Source organism: Opisthorchis viverrini, assembly GCF_000715545.1.
Source record: "Opisthorchis viverrini unplaced genomic scaffold opera_v5_452, whole genome shotgun sequence".
Lineage (NCBI taxonomy): Eukaryota > Metazoa > Platyhelminthes > Trematoda > Opisthorchiida > Opisthorchiidae > Opisthorchis > Opisthorchis viverrini.
The window spans coordinates 103,563-125,186 of NW_008752114.1; the positions used below are offsets into that span (position 1 = coordinate 103,563).

At 45.8% G+C, this 21,624-nt stretch overlaps 2 protein-coding genes across 2 annotated transcripts in view; one reads left to right on the top strand and one right to left on the bottom strand.

Annotated features, from left to right (window-relative positions):
- T265_11168 (hypothetical protein) overlaps positions 1-21,624 on the top strand; it is a gene marked incomplete at both ends in the record, with an annotated part of 113,759 nt that overhangs the window by 68,101 nt on the left and 24,034 nt on the right. The window contains 2 exons of the mRNA XM_009177756.1: positions 4,238-4,402; positions 11,031-11,130. Coding sequence (XP_009176020.1) covers positions 4,238-4,402; positions 11,031-11,130 — 265 coding nt within the window. The remainder of the gene's footprint in view (positions 1-4,237; positions 4,403-11,030; positions 11,131-21,624) is intronic.
- Positions 2,496-10,078, bottom strand: T265_11167 (hypothetical protein; the record flags this gene model as incomplete). Its single annotated transcript, XM_009177757.1, has 2 exons — positions 2,496-2,668; positions 9,922-10,078. 2 exons carry the CDS (start codon positions 10,076-10,078, stop codon positions 2,496-2,498), a joined length of 330 nt encoding a protein of 109 aa, XP_009176021.1.

Below are 21,624 nucleotides of genomic sequence, written 5' to 3' on the forward strand. Positions count from 1 at the left end.
GGGGGGGGTCACTCATCAACCTCTTTGTGGTTGGACTCAGACACTGAACGATACGGCAGCCACTCGATGACAGCGGCGCTCATGTTCTCAGTTTCTGTCCGGATTGCCTGACTGAGTGCTGGAGCTGTGGCCCCCCCGAACGTTTGTGTTAGACCAGCCCTCCTTGCCCCATTTCTTTCTTTTTGTTATAGGACTTTATTCAAATGGAAGCAACAGTGTTCTTCTCTGGTGTTACGATGGATATTCTAAGACGCTGCTTCCATAGCGAGAGGTTCGTTGCTGGCGGTTCTCTTGCGGTTCTTTTAATGGCCGTTAACTATCTAATGTGGTCGGGCAATTGGTTTAGTGGCTTTTCCGTTAAGCAAGAACCGAAAGCTGATCATGAAGCTTTAGAGAGTGGGTTTCATCTGACATGTATGGTGGGTAGTGCGTAGGTAGATTAATTTCATGCGGAAATGTTAACCGATTGTTTTTTTCATTGACATCCACGAGTTGCTTTTTTTTCAGATCCCGCAAATCTACTTAATTGTTTTGCGAAGGAACTGACCGTATCAAATCTAACTGTTGTATTGACCTTTCATCACCGAGAGGCGGACGTGGGGTTGCACGTCATTCTGTGTTTGTTTGGGGTAACATTTTGGAATTGTTGTGTACACGGATATGATTAGTGGGTCGGGAAATCCAATGAGCCAAAAATTCCATGCCGCATAGATTAATGTTTGTAAGCGGAAGACCCACCGAGTGGGTGGGAATATGTGCTTCCCCCGGAACACCACGCAACCTAGCAGGTTTTTTGTTTTGCAAAGTGATGGAAATTTCTAGAAGTGTGAGGAAGATGTGAGTCTTCCGTCAGGACCAAACTGGTGGGTGTATAAGTTACTCTTTTCTTTACAATAAGGCTTTCAAATAAGTCATGGTTGTACGGCTGTGAAGCATTGGTGTTGAACACTGATGTCATGCTGTCGTTGATGATGATGATGAAGTTAAAAAACGAAATTTCCCTAGTAGAGATTTTCAAAGTCCTATGAGTTGTTCGAAAATTTTGAGCGCCAAATTTGGATACAGCTTTAGGATATTTATACTCGTTGTTTTATCAACACTATAGTGTGATTACTCATCGTTTTATTGCCATCGGAAATCTGGACATGAGGGGGTGGGGTTGGGTCTCTTATGAAGACGGCCTCCAACTCCATAGAGCATTTGATTGGCATTATTGCCTGAACGTTAATCAGAGTTCGGATAAAGCCACTGCGTTTGTGATCACTGTTCACTTATTCCTTTTAATCAGACATTGATCGGCAAACATACAACGAACAATAAGTTCGCACCCAATCCTGGCAGGGTTTATTAGTACAGTACAGTACTACACACCAAATGACCACACATACACACACACAACAAAGTGATTTCAGTTAAAACAATCGGACCAGACCGATAGGTGTTGGCAACAGAATCTAAATTGATAAGCCCTTTGAGAAAAATAACCACTTATGGAAGCTGTCAGGGAACTGCCTGTCCCAGAACCAAGGACTTTCGATACAATGGAATCATGCAGTGAACTCACAGTCTTTCTCAGCACCCATTCAGTCGAATGTGGGTGTTTTCGATCCGTTTTTCCCTTTTCAGGATCTATTTTCAACGATTATCAATGCTCCTCTTACACATCACTTGCTAAGTAGAAATGAAATCTTTTCCATATAAGCCCCACCACTAATGTAGAAAGTCCATGTGCGAAAACCTAAGCCCCGCCCCCAATTTCTGCCAGCTCTAATTTACTGTACGCACACAACTTTGACCTATTTTTTGATGAGAACAGTTCCTTGTCCGCATCTAGGCTCATTACGCGCAAGCATTTTCTCTGTTCGGACGTAAAACCTTTAATGCAATCTCGTTCATGAAAAGGAGACGGCAACACGTTTTTTGCAAAGCCACGGAGCAAGCAACATTTATGCAACAGTGACCACCAAATGACACTTTCGACTGTTTCTGACAGGTGGAGGTGTAATGCTCGACAGTGTCGGCAGGAAATCGGTCTTCGAAAGGGAACTTGGCTAGAGCGGTCCAGAATGGAGTTTAGAACAGTAATTTTATTCATTTATTGCTGGCCAAAATCAAATTCCGCTCAGAGGAATTATCTATTAGCCACACGACCGCTGCTGACTGGAAGAACTTTCTTCGCGACGTTTGCGCCTGGCGGCTTTTGCAGACTCCAACAGTTATCGGCGGCCCAGGTATACACGTCGAGATCGATGAAGCGCTAATATCTCGCCGTAAAAACCACACAGGGCGAGTCCTTCCCCAGCAGTAGATTTTTGGCGGGATCTGCCGGGAAACTGAAGAGGTGGTCATGTATGCAGTGCCAGATCGAACTGCGGCCACTTTGATGGACACAATCCAGGCCTGCAACGCTCCCGATTCAATCATCATCTGCGATACGTGGGCATCGTGCCAAGTAACTGAAATAATGATTGACCTGAATTATACTCATGGAACGGTTAATCATACCGAAAACTTTGTGGATCCAACGACTGGAGCTCACACACAAACCATCGAATCTCATTGACACGTCTACAAGATGCAGCATAAACGCCAATGTGGCACACACCGATCTTTAGTGAACAGCTACTTGTGTGAGTTCGTTTGGAGGCAAGGCTACCGAAAAATGGACCTTTTCATGCAAATTAATAATGACATGTCCCAATTTCACCCTCTTCAATAAAAACGAAAAGTACACAACCTCTTTTTTGAATGGCGGGGGTTAGCTTTTTGACAGGGCATATCTGGAAAAGATACTAGAAATGTTCGCATTCTCCTGATTATGTTATGCAGGGGGTACCATCATGTAACCTATAGAGTTCTGATCTTCAGGGTCTGTTCAGAACTTGTGACAAGTCCAGGTTTGTTAGTTGTTTTTGTTGCTGACAATTCATTGGTTTAATTACTGGTGAGTCGTTTCTCTCACAGTATGAATCGTGTATACCTCGGGTGGGAAATGAGCAAATGAGCAACACCCCGACACAAACAAACAAACAAACATGGTACAAGCGGTCGAAAGTTACCCTCTGACTTTATTTTGGTTATCACACAAAACAAAATTAACCGGATTCCGCTCATCCAAGAGCGATGATAAGAAGCGACAATCCGTGCTCAGTTTGTGGTTGAAATTAGTTCATAGCCGATGTAGATGGTCACAGCATTTGTAGCATTCCCATCACATCAAATCACTCTTCTCATCTGACCAGCCTTTCTGCCGTTCTGATGAGCGAGGAAGCAGTGGACTCGAGTTTCGCTCCTATTCGAACTCATCAACCGTGCCTGGGTGAAGCAATCACGTCACACAGGTGTCTGCAGGTTTGCGGGTTTAGAACTGATAACTCAGGTGCGTCCAGCGTGCCTTGGACACGCTCGCCTTGCGTCCAAGGATGTGCGCAACTGATTACATCATCTTACGCGAGCGAAACTCTAGTTCGGTGCTTCCGTCTTCGGTGTGACCTCAGCAGAAAATATTCGTCAAGCAGGAGATGTGATACAACTCTAGAATGGTTTGCCACTGTACCGATGGCTCCTTTTAGGAAACGATTTGTTTGGGCAGACCAGGTCAAACTTTTGCACCTTAGCGAAGAGGGGGGGGGTCAAGAAATTCAAAGACTTCGGGCTATTAACCATCGCACGGCTCTATAGTTAAAAAGGAAATTAAAGTTCGAGCGCCCATAAAACCACTGTCAGAAATCAGTACTTTGTTCATCTTGAAGACACGGTCGGAAAGTTTTCATTCCACACAACTGTCTTCGACCTTAAAGTATACGTCTTTGTTTCTGGGCCATGGCGTCTAGTCGACAACACCTAAAGGTTTGAAACAGTTTGACTAGTGTTTGGTTTTGACAGGTGACTCAACTAAATTTGCTGTACCACGTTCTGCGTTCACGTAGAACATAAGATTGGCCGAAGGGAAACTCGAAGTCTGCGTCTACTGATGAGCTACACAAAGGACGAAATCGGTCGCGAGCTGCGGAAAAGTTGTCAGCAACCGTATGATTCATGCGTTAGATTCTAAACGAACGTTTGATTGTTCTTGAATAGTATTTACTATATTTAAAAAAGGTGAGTTCCCTACTAAAAGCGTACGCAACCATTGGACGCAGGATCCAAAATCTCGTGAATTCCCGACCGGCAGTCCACCTTCGCAGCACAGCATCGATTCGCCTGACCATATCGTTTTGTTTTTGGTTTTCTGCAGGACCGAGGCATACTGGCCAACTTCTCTATTCCCATTCCGCAAATGTATCAATTCCTACAACGAGCGGAACGGCTGTACCGCGTGGATGCTCCCTTTCACAATTCAATTCACGCGACTGATGTGCTTCACACTATGGACAAGTTGTTTTGTTTCAACGATCTGCAGGTTAGTTGGCAAAGTCCCACGTTTTTAATCCAACTTAAAGTCCACTCTTTAAAATCTCCGTTGTCCTGGCTTCACTTAGTGCGAACCTCGTCAAAACACCCTGTAATCACAAAGCGTTCTGTTTTTTTTTAACTCTAGAGCTCTGGACCGTAATAAAATAAAAAGTGACAAAACTTGGATTTCGTACATTTTCAATTCCGACTTGCTTTACTTCGCTAGGTTTTACGATCGATCTGAGACATGTGTTTCGTTTTCACTTAAAGTTCATGCAATATTCGTTATTACTGGCACCTGGACAGATTGTCCAAGACTTGAGGACTAGATTCGCTCAAACATTTTTTCAACTTTATTCAGTCTGGCAGTTACAACTTTCACGCTCGGTTTGTAGTCCCCGTGGTGTTTTTCAATCAAGTCCAGATCAGGACAAGTTCGGTGGATGCCCACTTGTCAAGATGACATCCGAATGGCAGTGTGAATTACATTCAGATGCTAGTTCACAGTACGGATTACTTTGGACTAGCGAAACTAATGACCGAAGTGTCCGTGGTTCGAACCCAACCATGAACTCTCACCTGCTTTCGTCTAGATTTGGGCAACCTTATGCTTCCTTCAGGTGGTATGCTTCGAAAGGGTGTTTTTTGCAGGCAAAAATTCACAGACCTAAGCATGTTGGGTTTGGGAGGCCGCAGGTAGTTCATCACAAATGTGCCATTTTCGCGGGAATCAGGACTTGAAATGCAGTCGACAAAGCGGAAGAACAAGTATGCCAGTGAGCAGGGGAATGGAGTTTTGTCCCTTGAGGCTCGGAATCTGTTTCCGATCGACCAAATAGTTCCGTATCAACACAAGCCAATTCTGATCATTCGTATCCTTCACAAGTAGCTGCAGTAGTATACCGTGTTGGATGCCGCCAAACACAGAAAGACAAGGTGAACTGTCAAAATTAGGAAGCATCCGAATGGGCAATCACATCCAGTGTAGACCACGATTGTCGGCAGCAAATTGCCATGCGTCTTCGAGTATCGAGAGCGTAGACGTATATGCTGTTAGTTGAGGCGCTCCCCGACACCAGTGTTGGTCTTTCAGCCATCCAGCTATCGGCTATTTTCCCAGCAGAGCGACATTAGCTGGATTCAGGTCGGTGAATCCTTTGCGTAGCACAGTTTTCTAACATTATCAGACTTGAATGCTTTAGTTTTCGTGTAACGTACTACTATACTGAGCAGCTGAGTAGGGGCTAGTCTCTTGACGAATAACAAATGTGGCAAGTGGATTCGGAACGTGATTATGCCTGTTCAGGTCAGTGCATGGGAGTACGGTACTACATAACTAGTTCAGATCATTGCACGCCCCAAGGCATTTTTTCTTGGCTAACTAGAATCTGCGCTTGAAATTCATTCAGATAGTGGATCTGCTCTCCGATTTGTCCCATGAACTGCCTTCTCCTGTCCTCTCCATAGTTACCTAGATAGATGAGTATTCTCCACGCAGGTGGAAACAAAATTAAGACAACCGGTCGAACGTTCACAATTTGTCGAACAAGCGTAGAAAAGGGAAAAGTTAGTCACAGAGAACCTATGCTTCAGTAGATTGATGTTTTCTCCTGAAGAGTATCCTTGTGTAATAAGTACTTGGCAGGCCTTATTGATGGAATACCCGTGAGTATTAGACTACGCCTTTGGAAAAACGTCTGGATGGGGTGGTCGAATGAACCGAGTGGAATTCACAGTGCTGTCGCCTACACAGTCAAGCGTCAAGTCTCGTGAGAAAGTCAGCAACAGTGACAGAATCAAAAGATGTGAAAAAGGGACAACCAGGTTTTTCAAGGTCGTTCACAAGGTCAAAGTATGTTACCAGCGCGTTGGAGAAATCGACAGCAATCCGTGGACAGAAGTACCGAGTGAAATGGATAGGTTTGTGAGAAAGAGTGAATAACAGCCACTTAGAGATTGCACTTCAAGATCGGACAGCTGGCACTTCTTGCAGAGCTATCATGTGGTCATAACGGAAAGCGCAACACCATCTTCGTTCTTCCTAATTGATGACTCCACCATACTTGTAGGGACGACCCACTCGGAATAGACCATGGGCTGAATTATTCTGGTGTCCGTGTCGCCTTACAAACAGCTTTCCGGCAGTGCCACAATTCCAGCGTTTTGGCTTTCTCGTCGAAGCAGCCCGGCCAAAGTGTCCATCTTCCCAATTGATGGATGGATGTTATTGGAACATGTGACCCCTGCTGCTTAGTGCGGTGACTCTGTTTGCATCCGCTTATTGATTAGAGATGACGCTTTCTAACGACTTCTGAAGTTGTGACCTAAAGCACATGATGCTTTCAAGGTTACCATCACAACCTCGAAAACGATCGGTGACACACAGACTTCCAGTCAGAGACAAATAACATTGACTTCGCTGTGATCGGTTTTCAACTAAAGCCCCATACCGAAAATATGGCCTCGCTGGGCCCGTGAAAACAGGTGTATAAAACAATTTCACTCCTCTGTTCGTGCTAGCCCAAGCAAAGACAACAACGTGAGTGTTGACGCTGATCTTCACTGCCCTACAACCACAAAGTTCACTTCATTTTACTTAGAGGAAAGAAGAGTGGGTAGGGAGGGACCTGTTGTTGGTCTCTTAAGTGTATACACCTGCTAGTGCTTAACCAAAACAGTTTGGGGGGAATCTGTCAGCCACAATGACTTGCATTATCTCCACCCAAGCTCCGGAGGGATCACGGGGAACTGGCAAACCAAAGCAACAACTCCCATACTCTTTTGTATTCTCTCCCACCCTCCTGGCGAGCCATATGTTGTCCATCGCGCCGTCTGCCTTAAAAGTCCTGATCCCAAAGTCCTTCATAAACCCACAAAGTCGGTAATGTTCTTCTTAACGAGCAACGTTTACCAACCTCAAATACTGCATTGCACAGGTTTGCTTGTCCCATAAGTAATCATGGGATTATCTCATCTATTTCTGACCGTCTCGACTTTCCCTCAACTCAATGGCCTTCATAAAGGAAACCACTCACAAGGTCGCTGAAAACTGTTTGACAGCCCACGACCGGTTTCGCCCTTCCACTTAGGCCTCATCAGGTAGGCGCAGTCCCCGAGTTTCCGTCAACCGTATGTTCTACCTGTTTAGATTACCGGGAATCAGGCGACCAGTGTCACACAGTTTTAACTCATTCAGGCCGAAGCAGACGCGGATGTAACTGAGGCGGTCGGAAAGTGACACACCCTGGGTCGCCAGTTCGCGAACTGGATTAAAGCTTGGAGAACAGAACAGATGAACTGGCTTTGTCCAGTCGGTCTCAAACTCGTTTCAAAGTGCATGTAACCGGGGTCCGATGTTTTGCACAAACAGTGCAAACGAATGCACTCCTCCACCAACCTATGGTACAATAGGGTGGCCTTACTCAACCATTATCAGTACCATGGGAAAAAACAAACAGTGGGGCAATATACTTTTCACACTCGAATGTCCAGCTGGACTGATTTACTAAGAAAACGAACCCCCGAAGAAGGGAGGTTGAGGTATATGCAATGTGACGTTCGGATTACCTTCTTTGATGATCCGAACGTCACAGGACGCTAAATCAGCTAGTGCTCGAATGCTGGAGACAACCGTTTCGACCTTCTAAAGTCCGAAAACCGAACTGGAAACATCCTCGTGCTCCAAACCAGATGTTCCATACCACTGAGAAAACCAAGACAAACTTAATTGACGGTTGGAGAAAAAACATCTGGAGTCCGTGTTACTACTAATCCAGACAACCCGAAAGTTGCGTTTCGTTTGTGAGAAAAAACTGATTCAGTCAATAAATAACATCTGTTGAAAAGGCATTTCGTGTCATTGATCTTTATTCAGAGGGGCATACGCGCCGTAATACGTTCTTCCGATACCAATCATCAACATCGGATTTTATTTGTTTCAAACAAGAGAACTTTGTTAGGGAAACCGCTGACAAGGTCGCTGAAAGCTGTTCAACAGCCCAAGACCGGTTTTGCCATTTTGGGGCTCATCAAGTAGGCGCAGTCCCCGAGTTTCCGTCAACTTTATGTTCTAATTGAAACTAAATTTCACGAAATTAGCGAAATACACTCATTTGCAAACTAATTAGGTTTTGCGAGAGACTCACCTGAAACCCAGCTCGCTCTCTCGTTTGTGATGTTCCCAGGCAAGGGAATGTGCTTCATCAGGCCGCCTCAGGTTTCAGTCGCTACGATATTCGAGATATCGCGATACGTGTATATTCGTAATGCACTACTCATAAGGTTGCTGAAAATTCGTCGACCGGCTTCGCCCTTCTTGGGGCTCGTCAGGTAGGCTCAGTCCCTGAGTTTCCGTCAATCTTCCTGTTTCATCTTTAGATCTCGTGTTTGACAGTCACGCACGGAAGTGCTGCGTACATCGGTATCTGTAGTCTGGCTGAAATTGATAAACTATTGATAACAAACAGTGTTTCGCAGGCGACATTTTTAATTAATTTAATTTTTAGGTTGTTGGAAAAACTCAGCTGCTGGCAATGCTTCCTTCAGTTTCTCTGGTTAAGCAAACAGTCAATCCACAGAAGAGCACATTTGAACTATGGTAAAATATCGATTTTAGTTGAATTCAGTAATTAATCCTGCCCTGGCAAATGATTATTGTCCCCTAATTAGTTGGAAACTCTAGACCGTGTAATTTAAATTAGCGGCCGAACTGTCTTCCGTGGGAGTCGTGTCAAAAGCACAGTTTCGGAACAACCATTGAATTGAAATTTAATTGAGCATATTCACTGTCTGAATTGTCGAAACAGCCGAATTTTCTTCTGGTGGTTGTGGGTGTCTTTCAACGAGTTGGTCTGGACATCATTTGCCATCAAATTTGGTTTTGTGAGAGATCCACTTGGAACCCAGCTGAATATTTCGTTTATGATGTTTCTAGGCAATTGAATGCGTTGCACCAGGCCGACTCATGTTTCAGTTGATACGATATTCGATATTCACGATGCACGCCTAGTCGTAATACACTACTCATGAGGTCGCTGAAAGTTCTTCGACAGTCCACGAAACATCATGAACGAGAGATTCAGCTGGGCTCCAGGTGATTCTCTGACAAGGGAACTACTCACGAAGTTGCAGAAATGAGTGCGTTTCTCGAAAACGGTTCAAGTAGAGCACAAAGTAGACGTAAACTCGGAGACTTCGCCTACCGAATGAGCTCCAAAGAGGGCGAAACCGGTCGTGGGCTGTCGATGAGTTTTCAGCGACCTTCTGAGTAGTGTATCACTTGCAATCATTAATCCACTTCAGAACAACCGCGATTCTGCTGTATCACTTGGACGGATATTTCTAATCCGACAAAATAGACATCTGGTTAGGTTTCTCTCCTGCTCGAGACGTACCTGTTGTAATTACTACTGCCTCTTCAAATAAAATGGTTGATATTCTAATGAGCCCTAAGAAGGGCGAAACCGGCAGTGGGCTGTCGAAGAGCTTTCACCAACCTTATGAGTAGTTTCCTTTATGAAAATGTACCGCGATATCTCGAATGTCGTGCCAACTGAAGCATGAGGTGGCCTGCGTGCAGCCCATTTTGTTGAAGAATATCATAAACAAGAGATTCACTTGAATCGCCCGTGAAAACCAAATTGATTGGCAAATGAGTGCGGGTTGTTGAATTCAGTCCAATCATGGTTCAAGTTGAACTGGGATTCGGGGACTGAGCCTACTTAATGAGCGAAACCGATTTTTGGCTGTTCAAGAGTTTTCAGCAATCTTTGAGTAGTGTCCAACGTCTTTTTTTGTATTTATCTGTATGATATTAAACAAGTTAGGCTACGCAACAATACATTCCTGGGAAATGACCCCTGGTTCTAGAACAGTCGTCAGGATTAAAGAACGAGTGGCGCTATATTCTGGTTAAGTTGGATTTAGTCACACACTGTTGATCAGCCGCTTGTGGTTATGTGTTCAAACGACTGGCAGCCTCGGGACTCATTACTAAAGTGGAAGCTAGTCACAAAAGTCAGTTAGTTCGACAGTGCGTTCAAAACATATTCGGAATATCCATGAGCCAACATCCATGTTCAGAAAGTCATACCAAAATTTTGGTAGCTTGTGAACGCTATCCTGATCTGTGGAAAAACGTATATATTTGGCTATTGCGGCTCTACATATTTCAAAGGTGTTCAGTACGTTCCCAAATTGGAACTTGCAAGTGACGGCCAGTCTAGTGCCCATCCAGCCGTCCCTGTGACTGCTGTGATTTCTAAGACAGACCACTACTGGGTAGAAAAGTGGGCCCTTTTGAAGTTGATCTGCCCTCGGAGGGACTGCACACGGAATCGTGGCCGTTTTTCAGGACTGTGACTCTACCTCGGAGGTATCATATTTTACGCCTCTACCAAACGACACTTTGTGTATTAACGGTCATGATCACAGTGTACCACGGAATGCAAGTAAAGCGAAGCAGACCCGGTAATCAATTGGGAAGGAAACAACCTAAGCATTATTCACCGGTAGTCAGGTTAGCCGAACGAAACTGGTGAACACAATGATTGGTTGCTTTTGTTTTTACCTACCACACTACGTGGCAACCAGTACCGAACGCCAATATGCATCTGCCCATTCTACTCGCTTTTCAGTCCATGTTCTCAGATCTGGAAGTATTCTCCACTTTGTTCGCCTGCATCATTCACGATATCGACCACCCGGCTGTGACGAATCAATATCTTATCAACACAAGTAAGTCCTTGTTCCTCATTCCCCCTTGAAGCTCCGTACAATTGTTTTCGTCAACAGATAACGGATGACACTTGAAACTAACATCTAGCAAGCGGTCGGGTAAAGTGGAAAAGCAAATCAATTCATTTACTGAAGTTGAGCAATCAGCGAGTCTGCAAACATCAATGCAACACCTCCCCCCAGCTGCAATTTGGTCCAGCTGAACGTATTTCCCGATTTATGAGACTTGGCACAGTATGAAGTGAACTGCTTCTCAAAGTTTTTCGGGGCATCCCGTTTATGTTAGAGATAGAACGGCTTGTAGAACGAAACACACTCATTTGCATACCAATTTGGTGTGGACGGGAGACTCACCGGGAACCTGATCTGAACGTTCATTGGTTTCCTACCTGTACGCGTAGCAATGGCTCTTCAAAAGGCCACTTCAAAAGAAGAAACTTGTGAAATGGAACGAGTGTTCTTTTCGTTATGAGCATCCCTACGTCTCACTTCACATTCCTTGTAGGCGTACCGGTTCACCTGATTCACAGTTTGTTAGTTGTCATCGTTTATCTCAGTTCATCTCCGTCACTGGGCGGTTTTCAAAACCCAGCATTTTACGAGCAACATTTTGGTGCATAGTTTGGGCGAGTCAGGTCGCAACCACCGATGCGGATGCATCACCTAAAGACAGGAGTTGTTTGATATCGACGAACAACTTAGTTTCTTCCAACTCTAGGTCATCAAATTCTGGGGTAGACTTGTAATCTAACTGCCGTTCATTCACTTTACAAACCAGATACCGTTTGTTCGAATTGTTTATATGCTTGTGGGGAGGGAAGTTGAGCTTATTAGTGCACAAGTGATGATGATGGCCATAATACAAATCAGGTGTATGCACTAATAGATTTTTACTGTGGTTGACAGTAGCTTACAGAAGCGATTTGCAGCATGTATAAAATAAAGGCAATATAAAATGTGGAGCGAGTCAACAGCNATGTGAGAGTTCCTTGGTGAAAGTCCGGACGGTGGGAACGTGATTGCTCCGCAGCATGGCTGCTACAGGTGTTCCATAGTTGTCCGTGGACTGTAGAAAGCGGTTGACTTCCTGCTCCGTGTGCGCGCGCGAGTCTGTGTGCTGTGTTCGGTTTCCCTATAAGTAGGTCCACTTGCATGTACTTGGGTGTGACAGCACATGAGTGGTTGCTACGCTCACTAGACGTTACAGACAATCGATGTCCGGTGAGTCACCTTGATGTGACGTGGTTTGCGAGTATGAAAAAAGCCAAGTCTCGTGATCCAGTGAGCGACTGTGAGCTGAACAGTCGAATGTGTGGGTGACGGGCTAGCTACAAGCTCGGGACAGCTCAATGAATAACACGCGAAATTACTGACCCGAAGTTCCGTGGTCCAAACCCAACCCCGGCATCTCGGGGGTTTAGGCGATGTGGCAGTATCTCCGCCCTCGTGCATCACAGCTAGGCACCGAAGAGCAAGCAATCGACCTCACGTATGATTCAACATCTGATCGTGAAAAGTTTCGCGAAAAATTGGAAGCATAATTCGTTCAACAAAGCATTTTTTCGACCGTGATGCAGTGCATTTCACCAAAGACCCTGGTTTTTTCTCGAGGGGAAACGTACTGAGTGCCCACTAAGCTGTAAAGTATTCTCGAAGAATGTTCAGCAACCTTATGAGTAGTGTATTACGTCCATACATGTATCGCGATATCTCAAATATCGTGTCAAATGAAACATGAGACAGCTTGGTGCAGCACATTCAGTCGCTTAAAAACATCGTTGACGAGAGATTCAGCTGTGTCCTAGGTGAGCCTCTCGAACAACCAAATTTGTTCGTAAATGAGTGTATTTCACCATTCTTGTTCCCGTTTTGTTTCCAAACGCGCCCTATCAGTCCCTTTATTCCCTCCATAAAATCTCCGTGTAGAAATGCGCTGGACAATGAGAAGAACCCATGAAATGTCACGTGGCTAGACATCAAAAAATTCACTCATGCCGCGTTTGTGCGACGTTTCGGAGAGGTGCCTCACCAGATACGCCTTTTCACTACGGAGCTGCTACAATCTTGTCAAGCCACTGAATTGTAAAATTACGGTTTTTTGGGATCATCCCAGACTGAGTCACTAAGCCGTTTCACGTCGCGCCACCTAACTGCGCTTTCTGTCAGCGTATAAATGCTGTTTTTCGCACTACAGCCTGCAGGCTGTTGCAGTGCCCATATTTCTGAACCATATAACTGGGGTCAGTAATACTGTAATACGGTAATACGAACCGTTTGTACGTAAGAAAAAGCACTTATACGACTCTCGTGAAACCAAATTTGTTTGTAAATGAGTGGAGTTCGCGTATACGACCAACTTTGCCGATGTTGTGCTCTATGGACAGCTCGGAAGCCCCGATTGATTGTTGATTTGTTCGCCGAGCTTCATAGTTGGAGTCATTGTGTTCGGCTTTATTCGCAAGACGAAAACCGAAATCGTTCAGCTTCCACACCCTTTCGGTGCCTGGCTACCATGCCGCCCGAAGAAAGTACGATAGCTGGGGTAGTGCTCGGTGCCTAGGAGAAGTCGAAATGCAGAGATCGGGTTCGAACCATGTACCTCCTGGTCAGCAAAGTCACGCTCTAACCACTGAGTTCTCTCGGCCCTTGCAAGACATCCTGAAACCGTATTTGATAACTTCACACACAACATAGCAAATTTATGTTCTGTTGGACAGAGACTTTTAGATTAATATGACGATGGTTGGCTAACTCGGATGGCTGGCGATCATGTTCACGGACCGCTGTCTACCGAGTAAAGATGAGTCGGCTCCATAAATGTATCTGATACACGCTACCCAGGCATCCAGGATCGTCCAATTTAGTGTCAGCTCGAATGATGAACTCGGTGGGTCAAATGGAGACCGAGGCGCTTAATTCCGTTCTTGGCCGCACTCAGACAGGATTTCAGTTGTCCTCCGAGGCGACAATACCGTCCTCGACATGGCTTGATTATCTCGGCGTCGTCCCTACGAAACAGCACTAAAGACTCGAACCTCTCGACGAGAGTGTGACAAGATATTGATTAGTTTCCACCGAATTGGAAGGCTTACAAAAGCAGAAGGCAAGATTTTGAGAGGGGGACTCAGCATTATCAGGATTTTCATGAGTGTTTCTGTTCAACACCAGCTACATCAGCCTCCACCAGGCCCAGAACATGAACCAAGCGTATGCTCATCCCCCCTCTCGTCTCGAAACTGTGCCATCTCGCGGTCACCAGGCCCCCTGTTGAAAACGTCAGTCTAGTTAATAAACTTCTCGTAAAGTGACCCATCGGGCTGGCCCGGAGCTACGTGTCCTTCAAATAGCTAGCAGCAGACGATACAGAAAACCATATCGATTTTCATTTGTGATTGTTGAATTGGTGTTCAGGACGAAAACAGTGTTCAAAACCTTTCGGGAAAGCTTGGTATGACACAGAAACAGAAGAAACTCGAAAGAGATTCGAGGGTGACGTTGTCCACTTTGTTCCTGTGAGTGGCTGTCATATTTAACAAGGACTCGAGTTTGACAACATTTGTCAGGTAGACCGATGGATAACTGGCCACACTGAGGGACTTGTGAGAACATGAGCTCACTGGACTGAGCAAGAAGTACTTTTTACTAGTTACGTAGTTAGCGGCCGAGGATAGACCCATCGTTTGAATTGATGAAACCGATTTGGATCTGTTTTCACTTGCCATTATGGCCAGCAGTAGAGGAAAGAACTCGCACATTGTCGGTTTGGTATCAGCTTCATTGATTTTGCTACCGAAAGAAGATCGTACACAAGTCAACACGTGGAGGCTCTTTGGTTCACAGGGTACCAGCGCCCGAAATAACTTTCCTTTTTCACTGGATCTAAATTCTGTTGAAAGTGAGTGTTGCGGGAGTTATAAAGTGTATGAAATATAGTTATATATATATATATATATTAGATATTATGTGTACCAAATGATCCCAAAGCTGCTTCAAGAAGATTCAGCCGGGTAGGTCGAATCGAACGGGGTTCGAACTTGCGTGTTTTTCGGACCACCGAGATCCGCGTCCCTAGGACTGAACACATACGACATATGTATGCTACGACTCTGAGGATAGGTGAGATAGTATTCCATACTTCTGCTGGGAACAAAGTACTCTTTCGATTCACTATTTACCTAACAGAGCTTCATTCCTACCACAGGTCCTGTGATATTGACAGTAGTCTACTGGTTTCCGTCTCATAACTGCTTTATCTGGGTACTTAAGGGTCCGGGGGGTTGAGGGCGTACAGAATATGTACGCTATATCCCAGTCGTTTCCTTTTATTACTCTGATTAGTCCTCACGGATGGAGAGTGGGCTGGGAAAGTACTACACTTAAGACAGCTAATAAAATATGCGTGTCTGTTAAGGGCCATTGTACGACCCAGTTCAGATAAGATCTGAGTATAACCATTTCCCATTAACCTGGTCATAAAAAGAACGTATTTTACAGGTTTGCCCGACTACGTTGTGTTCAGGTACGCCCATGTTGCATCTAAGAGCTTATCGTATCGAGCAAGTTTTTGGGAATTTTACTGTGATACTCTCGCATATTTCAATGGAGATTTCATCCTCTCAGTGAAGCCAATCTGTACTGATTGACCGAAGAGCACTGCACAGTTGATTCATCCTTGGTGCGAGTCATCAGCAGTGCGTATCTCACGAAACTCCAGGGAGTTTCAAATCCGGAACTGTCCGACCAGGGGTTGGACACGCAACCGTTTGGCCAAGAGTGCCTGATCAGCAGTGGCATTGGCCCTCAGTAAGGCAGGGCATCGCGTCACTCATCCTTCAACAGCGGAAAACCACGTGACGTGGTCACGTATTGATTATCGTTCATAAATAGAGAAACAGTGCAATCAACTGAGATAACGGTCAACGCCTTGTCATGGATCCGTATTTTTTTGTGGACTTGTGAAGACTTCCTCAGGTGAATAGGTGGGGATGCAATAAAAGGACGTGTACCAAACAGGGCCTGATGGGCACGAGGTTATCAAACCGCTGAGTCGATGGCATAACAAAGTTGGTGTCGACCCATCAGAGTAGAGCTCTGTGGAAGATGCCGTGCGGAGCCGAACGACGGAAACTACAGTTACCTCTCAGACGAAAGTTTCAAACTTCAGTGAAACTATCCTTCTTCTGAGCTGTTTATTGTGTTCATAGCAATATGAGAAGCCGTCACTCGAGCAGCCAATCAATCCGTGACTACGTCACGTGATTTTCCGTTGTTGAAGGATGGGGTGCCTTACTGAGAGCTAATGCCACTGCTGATCAGGCACTCTTGGCCATACGGCTAAGCAGCCGGACTGTCCTGGGCTCGAAACTCCGTCATGAGATGCGCATTGCTGATGACATGCAACAAGGATGAAACAGCTGCACAGTGTTCTTAGGCCCATCAGCATGGATTGGCTTCAATGGCAGAATGAAATCTGTGTGCATGATCACATTTCCTCACATTTTTATGAAGTGAGTGATGATACAAACGCTGCTCGGACAAAAAATCACTTAACTGAGTGTTTATCATGTCTAGCGTATCGATGTAACGGGGATACAACTGATGGGGGAGGCACTCGAGTAGTATGTTTTCTCGTAAATCCACTTTGCGTCTCTTGAAAAGTGAGATCTATTACGAAATTTGTGGAGTCGCTTAGTAGCATTTGCTCCGATTTTAACAACAGTCAATGAATATCTAGAAAAGTTCAGGAAGACGCGTTCAAAGAGAGGATGGATATTCAGTTTTGTATACAAGATGCATATGAGAGTTTAGCTTCCCTGTCCAGTAGTCTGTAAGTGTTCAGTTGGCGTTTTCTAATAAGCAACTCCGCAGCGAAGGCCTTCTTCCCTTCATCGGTAGCCGACCTGTAAATTGTAGTTAATTCCATTTTTTGTATGTTGTTAATCTTATGAAGTGAGTGACAGTGGGGGACACTAAGTTTGGGCAATTCAGTTACTTTCTAAAGCCAACTACCTGTTAAGGGCTGCCAGGTAGTCGAATTGGAAGCAGCCTGGATTAACCACATAGTTTGGGGCTTCTTGCCATCACCCCCCGCCAGTACTGTACATAACACTGTCACCAGTTTTAAAGATTGCTAATATATCCAGTCACGGCAACGTTGTAGAATGTAGGTAGCTAGGGCGCGCTGACCGGTTGTTGGATTGTTCGCCGAGCTTGGCAGTTGGGTTGCAAACGTTTCATCACCAATCGACGTGACATCATCAGTGCGGGGTCGAGCCGATTTTACCTCGATTGGTAACGAAACGTTTACAATCCAACTGCCAAGCTCGGCGAACAGACCAACAACCACATCCGGTCATTTCTACTCACCTCGGTCTCCTGTGAATGATCCTCGCGTTTATGCTGGACTAGGGAAGGCATTACGCTGGATAGACAACCTAATCACTGGTAGTGTCCACAATTAGTTGACGGAATTTCGTCGAGCATAGAACCTCGCCCAATAGTATGGATTATTTGTAGGTGGTTCCGGGATTTGGAGAATTTGCGTTCCTCCTTTACCCATCCCGCAAGCACCAATAACCAATCAAAAACTGCCTAGCAGGCTTCATGCCGCAGCGGTGCTACCCGACTGAGAAGTCCTGATAGGCTGGCCAATCGATCGATGGCTACCGGATCTCCGGGCAGACCAATCAAATTGCTAACGCGCGAACATTTCAGACATGATGACTCGCACCTCCAACGCGAGTTGGTGGAATGGAGGTAACACTGGCGCCTGGCTTGTCAAATGACCCGAGCTCAAACTCCAGCACTTCCAAGGATGTGCTCTAACAAGAGCAAAAAGCTAGTCCATTGGTGTAAACTCACCAGAGTAGTTACCCCATGACAGCAGGAGGATGACTCCTCAAACGGAAATGATGTGATCACGGAAACAGTATGGATGTTCTTGAGTGCGGTTGTGAAACCGGAATATCGGTCAGGGATTTCACTGCACTGACGTAAATTTTCCTGTACCACACGTATACATAGGAGTTCTTTGTACCGCGAGTGCATCCCTGTATCAGACAGCTCTGCGCTGCGTCCCCGCCTGAACAGGTTGCTAGGGTTCAGACAGTCAACCCAGTTGTTTGGCCGGAACGGGGTGGTTACCATGGCAACCCGGCGCGCAGTGCTTTTTTATTACCATGCGCCTGGTTGATAGACAGTTTTGGGAAAGATGGATGGCGAGCGGTCAAATGCGCCCTAAACATTGGTTTCTATCATGCATGAGATTTGATCCAATCTGATGTGTGCTCGTTAATTCTGAGTGGTACTGGGCACTCAGGCTGTCTGCTCTGTTATCGAACCCCATTGGAGGTCTGATGATCGCCACTCCATGAGCTAGATATCCTGACCGGGTTTGATGAGAATATTTGTGGTAGGATGCTGTTCGTCCTCATTAGGGCACATCTGACCCTTCACGAAGGTATCATTAGTGAGCTATTACAGTCACGCTATTCAGCAGTGCTCAGAGCGTCCGGATAACTTGACAGATAGTTAGACTGGGTTTTCGGTTTAAGCCCCCGAGCTGTGCGAGCCAGTTTATGAGCCCGTGGTCTGATCGAGTAATTATCACTTCCTACTCCTTTTTGCGATCTTTAGACATGCGGATTACCCCCGTATCCTTCGAATCGAGGCCCGCATCACACACGTGCACACAGGCTGCATCTGTTGGGTGAGAACACAGCCTCGATGTGTGTCTCATTTATGACCTTTCGAGTCCCCCTCAAAAAAGACACTGGCAGAAGCCAGGGTGAAGATTCTATTGTTAGTTATATCCTGGATAATTACATCGAATCCAAGACTTGTTGAATTCACTGTGGACAACTTGCAAAGTCTGGAACTCCAGGCTGCTTCCCATATCCAAATACGACAATAAGAGTAGATATTTGGGTCTAATGATGGAATCAACACACAGACGTTCTGAGTAAGCTCATGAAACTAAAGAAGCATATGATGGGCATTCAGATCACAGAGTATTACACGTGATACGCGGCTTGTAAAGTAGAGGAAACAATACATAGTGATTCCAACGGCAGGTGCCTCTAAAGTGAGGTCACTAGTTGAGTCATCCTACGAGAAAAAGCACGCAGCTTCTTTCTGTAGGAGTTCTCCCTCTCCAGTGGAGAAGGTAAGACCTCCAGAGAACCAACCTAAGGCGGAAATTTGAATACCCCTCTTTTTTTGGGGGGGAGGTGGGGTTGAAATTTCATCGAAAGTAATTTGTTCTCAAAAACGCCAAGCTAAGCCAAAGTTCTCGTTACAGAGTCCGAGAATTCCAATTGCAGTGGAATTCCAGCCTCATTACTTTTTGACAAAAGCAGTGGATCAGAGATTGACCACCTCACGCAAAACGGTTCTTTGCCCAACTGCGTTCCAACCGTGTCTGTTGTTTGAAGGCACCAGCGCTAAAGACGCTGTTTGAACGTTGAAATACTCACCGACTTTATGGTTAGCTGTTGGGCAGAACTTGCTTTCCACTTTGTTAGACCAAGCGGAACGCTTTGTTGACACTCTGAAGCGGGCACTTTAGACTTTCAGAGGGAAGCGACCAACGGACGAGATTTTGCAAAGGTTCCTGCTGGTATATCGAGCGACGCCAAACCCCAACTCACCTGATTGAGTGTCACCAGCAGAGGCCCTGCTCGGGAGGAGGTTTCGAACACCGCATGACACTATCCGGCCACAAAAAAGGCAAGCTGGTTACCACAACACCAGAATGGAGGAACTGTTCAACCGGCATCATGGAGCAACTGCGCGCTCATTCAGCGAAGGCCAGGGAGTGTTGGTTCGTGACTACAGCGGCAGACACCCTACGTGGACCCCAGGACTCATCCTTCGCCTGCACGGCAAAGTGCTCCACGAGATTCAAGTTGGTCCAGCCAAATGGATACGCCACGCGAACCAAATTCGGCCGACAGACACGCAGATCCTGCCCACGGGACCGAGTAGTTTGAGTCTAGAAACGCTTCTGGACACTTTTGATCTCGGCATTATCCCAGAAGATCAATCAGTTGCCTCGTCAGAGGCCCAGTCTGAGCACGGATTACAACCGCGACACTGGACAGACAGGATCCGCAAGCCAGTGAGGCCACTGCAAGTGAACGCCCGGCTTCGAAGCTACGTCAACAAACTTCAAAGGGAGGGTGTTAGGCGAGAATCCACACGGATCCCGCTATACCGCACGTCTCCAGGCGCGGCTACGCCCGATAAGCCTAGCCCGCATGGGATTGGCCAAGAATTCGGGACGCTTGCCGGTCCGGCATCAAGACGAGATCTGATTGGCCGAGAAGCTGGACCCAACAGCCAATCATGACCCAGTATTGGCCAAATGGCGGTTGCCAATGGCGCATCCAGAACGCGTCAGAAATTCCAGAAAGTTATAACCGCCTAGGGTATATATACGAATCGCTTTACAACCGTTCCTGACTTCGTTTTGGGCATTATTAGACCTTGTGCCCTTCGGTGGTTGTTTTGACACGAATGCTAGCTTGGGAGGCTCAGACCGAGAACTAAGCTGAGGAAAATACCGTTACTACACACTTTGAAACGGCTATTTAGCATACTTATTCTCCGCTGGACGGCCTGCTGTATTTGGACAGGCCATCAGAATGAGATCCGCCATGTATCTCGCAAAATGACGGGGGTTCCTGGAATTTTCAGGCCATTAGCAACATTCGGTAGCCCATTTCAAAATGCTTAGCGGTAAGCTTTTTGAGTGGCTCTTTAGTTTTTTTTCAAGGACCGACGGCGGCAGACTGCTGGAAATATAAAACACACTCCAGACGGTACGCGGCAGTCGAGGTTCGCTTCCTGAAGGGCACAGTTGTGATATGCTCTGAAGGTTGTTCTGTTTCCCCGTACATCGATTCAATCTCTCTTGTGTTCACCTTCGTCCGTAAGCAATTTCGCTTATACAACTGTGCCATTTCCGTGCGTGGTACTGGTTTGTTCGTTCGGCCCGATAATGCAGTTTGCTTATCCAAGCCTCTTCTAAAGAAGACAGTTTGTAACCATGCTTCCAAACCAGTCCGGCAAGCTTGTCGTGCGTTGACAGTAACCTACACAGTGAGCACTTTTGGCCAAGCCCATGCTTCGTTCTTGTTTTCCTGCAGAAAGAAATATGGCAGTGCAGTCCTGGGTTCTCGAAGGTATTTGGCGTTTGCCCCGTGTGTCTGGACGTCGTTCTTTCTTGAGAAAATATTTCTACCGTAGTTAGAGTGTTTTCTCCAAACATGTCCGAACGGACTCCACGTTCGCATAGCATGATGGGAATTTTATGTACCCAAAAGGCTTCCAAAATACCATAAACAGAAGCGAAGGAGACATCAGGCACACTTTCTTGGATCAGTCTCTCTTTGGACCGATTGGGTATTGGACCATGTTCGGAAATGAAAGCCGTTGTGTACTTTTCAGAAGAATGACCTTTTGGGACGTTTGTTGAGAACTATATATATATAT